The following is a 5,186-nucleotide window of genomic DNA, read 5'->3' on the forward strand; positions in this document are numbered from 1 at the left end:
GCAATGAGCCTTTTTTTAAAAAGAAAGACACTTACATGATATTTATTTGGCCTCACTGGGTGGCATTTAAAATCTTAGCTCCCTGACCAGTGATGGGACCCATGCTCCCTGCAGAGGAAGCACGGAGTCTTCCTTGGACTGCCAAGGAGTGCCAAGCAATGAGCTTTTGAAAGTGAGTTTGACAGCTCCTTGGAAGCAGGCCCTTTGGAAAAAATAGAAGGCCAGGCAGTAAGGACAATAGGTAAGGTGTCACTCTCCCCTCCCCACCCCTAGCACGATTCATTGGCACCTGCTTTGCCCCCACTCATGGAATTCTTTCTTCATGTGTACTTATTATTGAATCTGGTTTTTTGCTAGGCTTCCAGCTACTGAGAGCAACTGCTGCTCTGGCCATCTCAGGAAGGTATGCACCTGGGACCACCCAACCCTCACCACCATCCCCCCCTGCTCCCACACACCCCAAAGCCATCTCCTTCATCCAGAACAGTGTGTTGAAATCTTGCATTTCCATGACACCAATTACTCAGATTAAAACTGAGAAATTCAGCAGGATCCAAATATGTAAAAATATTTGGATATTTGACTAAATCCAATTTTCTTCCAACTTCTGCTTTCTGAAAACTTTCAAACACTGCATATAAAATTCAGCCAGTTTCACCATCCCAGGAAGAGGGACCCAAGATATGCATGTATTAAAAAGACAGTGTTTGTAATCTCCAAGAGAAATGAGGATGATTTCACACTGCATGAGACCTTGGTTTCTGAGACACAGGGTGACTTTTGTGTTTGAATATCTCTGAGACCAGATAATGCCGAACCATTTGTTGAGGGACACAGGGCCAAGATTCTGGAGATGTCCCAAGAAGGACTGCTTCTTTAACTCAGCCCAACAAATACTCCTATAGTGTATTTTAAAACACATAGGCATAAGTCCTGTGTATGAAGTTGTCATGGTTACAGAAGAAAAATAAATATTTGTGCACATAGACATAACATGAAGTCCTTCTACAGTGAAAACAATCTCCTCTGGAAAGACCTTCGAAAGTCAGTGATGAGCCAGAAGTGGATGGAGCTAGTAATGGAGTAGGGGGCAGCCTTTAAACGCACCTTTTGACATTTGCATTTTTCATAAGCTTTGTTTAGTAGCGTAAAATTAAGGGGCTGTGGGAGTGAGGTGAACAGACACAAAAACCAAGAGCACTGTTATTTATTTTCTACAAGTGACATCAAAAGCAGGAGTTTTGCCTGTGTTCTAGTTTATCTCCAATAAATAAATAACTATGTACAAATGTGCTGAGTTTACAAAACAATAGAGGAAAACCTTTGCATTACAAAAGATACATTTACATGATACATTTTTTCCCATACACTAAGCATTTCATTCCTAGCTTACTTGAACCAAAGACCCTGTGTAGCAATGTCTAAAGGTGTGTACCTAGGCTCTTCTACCAGAAAGCAAAGCTATAAAAGGAAAATTCCTCAGTTAATTCCTCAGTTTCTTGAATATAGGGCCTGACTTGGCCTGCTACTTATTACTCATATTTAATCTGTTCCAGGACGTTGGCAACTGTCTGGAACTCTCCTCAAATATACGGAGCAGACAGCCCCCTGCTGAACTTGTTAAAATGCAGATTCTTGTGCAGTAGGTGGGATGGCGCCTGAGGGCATTTCTAACCAGCTTGCCGGGGCAGCTCCCGCCTCCCGGACTGCATTCCAAATGGCTGGGCTCAGAAAACTCTCCTCCAAAGTGGGAGAAATCCTGGAGGGCCTGATCAAGAAGAGGCCCTAACCGGCCATACTGCAGCCTCCATCCCCAAGCTCCCAAATTAAAAAAACCAGTAGAGCTGGTTTTATTTGGGCCCACAAATGATAAGGACCATGAGAGTCCAAACGGCCACTGGCCACTGGCCAATTCTGCAGCAGAAACTTTCTTACACTGTCTCCTGGGATGGGCTTCCATCTCCTCTCAATTCAGAGCAACCATTTTCAATATTTTCGCAAGTAACTAATAACAATCATAGGAAAAGACACTGCATAAGAAGCTTAATGACGACTACTTTCCAAATCAAAACTGCAACAACAGTAAAACCCAGGTTCATTGTTTGAAAATAAAAATGAAAATCTTGAGTTGAATTCCTAGGTCAGTCCAGCAACATGAGTCTAATAAATGCCCTTTATATTTTAACCTTTCTTAAAATGCTATTGCTCCGGAAGCCTGAAATCTCAGGATAAATTAGCAACTCTGGTGAAAGAACAGATTCTCAACCGTTCTTATTTCTAGTGTTTTTCTTTCTGTTTCACAAAGCAGTTCTGCCCAGGCAGACAGCTAAGAGCAGAAAAATAGGGTCCAACAGAGATAGGGTGGCTCAGGTAGGTCAGCCGACTTCCTGGAAGGGGAAAGTTGGGAGAAATGAAAAGGATGAAATGGGGCTTAGCTTCATAAACACAAGAGGGCTGGAAAAACTTCACCAAGATAGTGTAAGGATCCCATAACAAGTGGGAGCACACACATAAACAGAGCAGGAGGGAGAGGGGAGGGGAGGAAGGCAGGAGAGATACAAAGCAGGTATTGGAGACACACGGGGTAGGGAAAAAAGCAGAACAACAACAACAAAAATGTTTAAAAAATAAATATTGGGGTCATTATCCTTGACTCAGTGTCACTCATTAGTCCCCTGGAAGGACGTCTGCCCCCAGGCTGCCAACCAAGAACACGCACCCCCCACCCCGTGCCCCTTGATGAGGGCACAGGACACGTTGCAACCTGTCACAATGAAGCTGTCATCCCTGCTCGCTTGTCTGATGACATCACGGAAGTGGCTGGGGCCGAACTTCCAACACCCCCGTTCCTCTCCTCCATAGCCAAGTGCAGAAGCAGTGAAAGAAGAGGGGCGAGGGGTCTTCTATTCTGACCCCAGCTAAGGTGCTTGGGGCGGGGGAGTGGGAGAGAAAGGCTGCGGGGCCGGGAGGAGGGGAGGAAGTCCGGGTACCAGACTTCTCAGAGTTTCTGAGGTGTCCGCTCAGTCTTCACCTGCTGCAGCACCAGCTCCTTGGCGGGGACCCCGCACTTGTACTCCAGCTCCCCCCGCGAGGCGCCCTGCTTCTTGCGCAGGTGGCAAAGGAGAGCCAGAAGCGCCACCACCAGAGACAGGCTTGCGATGGAGATGCCCACGAGCACGCCCGAGTGCAGGGGGCCAGCAGGTGCCGGCGAGGGGCGTGCGGTGGCGCCCGGAGTCAGGCTGACTGGGGGCTCCCCAGAGCCGGCGTAGTCCTCCATGCTGCCCCGGTCCTCGTTCACCGGGATGGGGTCGCAGTCGGTACCAGTCTGGCCAGAGAGGGCCGAGTCAGGCCCACAGATGCACTGGTAAGTGCCGGGGAGGTTGTGGCATTGGCCAGGGCAGACGCCGTCGTCACACTCGTTGATGTCCGTGCACACGGAGCCCTCGTCTAGGATATAGCCGTCGGGGCAGCGGCAGATGGTCGGGTGGTGGGGGTCGCAGTCAGCCGGGCACGAAGTCTGGTTGCAGAACATCTGGCACCTGTGCGGGGCGCCGGGGACGGGTGCGAAGCCCTCAGCGCAGATGCACCGGTGTTCGGACCGGCCCACCGGCTGGCACTGGTACTCGCACTTGTTGCCAAAGCACGGGTCCACGGGATCCACGCACTCGCCGTCCACCAGGTCAAAGCCAGAGAAGCAGTGGCACTGGAAGCCACCCTTAGTGTTGACGCACCTGTGCGGGCACGGACTGGGCACCTGCGCGCAGTCGTCCACGTCCTCACATCGGTGCTGGTCGGCGGCCAGCTGGTAGCCCGCCTCGCAGATGCACGTGTAGTTGCCGAGTCCGTGGAGGTGGCAGAAGTGCTCGCAGAGTTGGTGGCACGGGTGCTCGGCCGGTGGCCCGCAGGAACGCCCGTCCGCCTGCAGGGCGGCGTCCGCCGGGCACAGGCAGTTCGAGGCGCCGGCACTCCCTTTGCACTCGTGCTGGCAGCCGCCGCGCTCGACGCCGCAGGCCCAGGCGCCCGGGGCTTCCCTGCTCCAGCGCCCCTCGGTCTCCCCCGGCGGCGCCGCGCACTCCAGCTCCACCCCGAGGGGCGCCACCGCGGCCGTGCTGCCCAGCGGCAGCGCCTGAAAGTCCGCGCCGCTGGCTCCGAAAGGGGTGCCGTAGGTGATGGAGAGGCCCGCCGCCGCCGTGGCGCCAGGCTCCACAGCCAGCGGCAGGCAGGAGGCGGCGAAGTGGAACTCGCAGAGGAAGCCGTCGGCCTCCGCATCGCACGGCCGCTCCTCCCAGGCGGACTCTCCGGGTGTCTGCGCCCCGGCCGCCGCCGAGACGGCGACGCACAGCGGACCGCAGAGGCGTGCCCCGTCGTCGAGAGGCCGCGCCCACCTGCTGAAGCTGGTGCGGTTGTCGCCCGTCACCCACTGGAAGCCGCGCAAGGGCCCGGAGTGCTCTGGGTCGTCGCAGCCCGGCGGGCGCTGCAGACCGATCCAGAGGAGCGGGCCGCCGTCGCTCAGGAGCAGGGAGATGACATCTCCGGCCACCGAGGAGCGCACGGTCATCAGGTGGCCCTGCAGGCGCTCGCAGACTCGGCTGGCGGCGAGGAAAGTCGCGGGGCCCTGGAAGACAGCGAAGCAGTCGAGACCAACGCACTGGCTCCCGAGGGGCTGCGGCTCAGGGGGCGCCGGGAGCCCCAGGCCGGCGGGGGCCAGCACGCCGAGGAGCAGGACGCGCAGCATAGTGTCCGCACGCCGCGCACAGGGGCCCGGCCGGGGCAGAGAGACGCGGGGAGCCCCGGCGACAGCTGCTCGCGTCTGTCTCCGACTTGGCGCGTCAGGCTGTAGCGAGGCAGTCTCTGACAGGCCACCAGACTCGGGCCCGAGTTTATAAGTGAGCGGCCCCCCTCCCTGGACGTTCGGGAAAAGGAAGGAAGTGCCTGGTGGGAAGGGCTGATGCTGCGTTCTCGGATTACTGGGTCCTCCGGACGCACTGCGCCCGCCCTCGCGCCCGGGATCACCTCGCCTGGGGATGAGTAAATTCGGCCCTGCCTGCGAGGTCCTCGGGCGGGGCCGGCAGTGCAGGCTCCCGGGGGACCCCGCACCTCTGTCAAGGGGGACCCGCCCCGCCACCCGGCCCCACGCGCGCCGCCCTACGAGGGGCTTAACACGCTACCCTCCTGAATCTCCTTGT

The 5,186-nt window shown here is 55.7% G+C and overlaps 1 protein-coding gene across 1 annotated transcript; it reads right to left on the bottom strand.

Annotated features, from left to right (window-relative positions):
* Positions 1-1,191: 1,191 nt before the first annotated feature.
* Positions 1,192-4,903, bottom strand: THBD (thrombomodulin). The gene has a single exon (XM_043479773.1). It carries the CDS (start codon positions 4,733-4,735, stop codon positions 2,999-3,001), a length of 1,737 nt encoding a protein of 578 aa, XP_043335708.1. The 5' UTR covers positions 4,736-4,903; the 3' UTR covers positions 1,192-2,998.
* Between the last annotated feature and the right edge of the window lie 283 nt (positions 4,904-5,186).

The sequence above is a fragment of the Cervus canadensis genome, chromosome 10 (genome assembly GCF_019320065.1).
Source record: "Cervus canadensis isolate Bull #8, Minnesota chromosome 10, ASM1932006v1, whole genome shotgun sequence".
In the NCBI taxonomy this organism is placed as follows: Eukaryota; Metazoa; Chordata; class Mammalia; order Artiodactyla; family Cervidae; genus Cervus; species Cervus canadensis.

Coding starts and splice junctions, on each gene's coding strand:
- THBD (XM_043479773.1), bottom strand. CDS start 4,735: ATGCTGCGCGTCCTGCTCCTCGGCGTGCTGGCCCCCGCCGGCCTGGGG.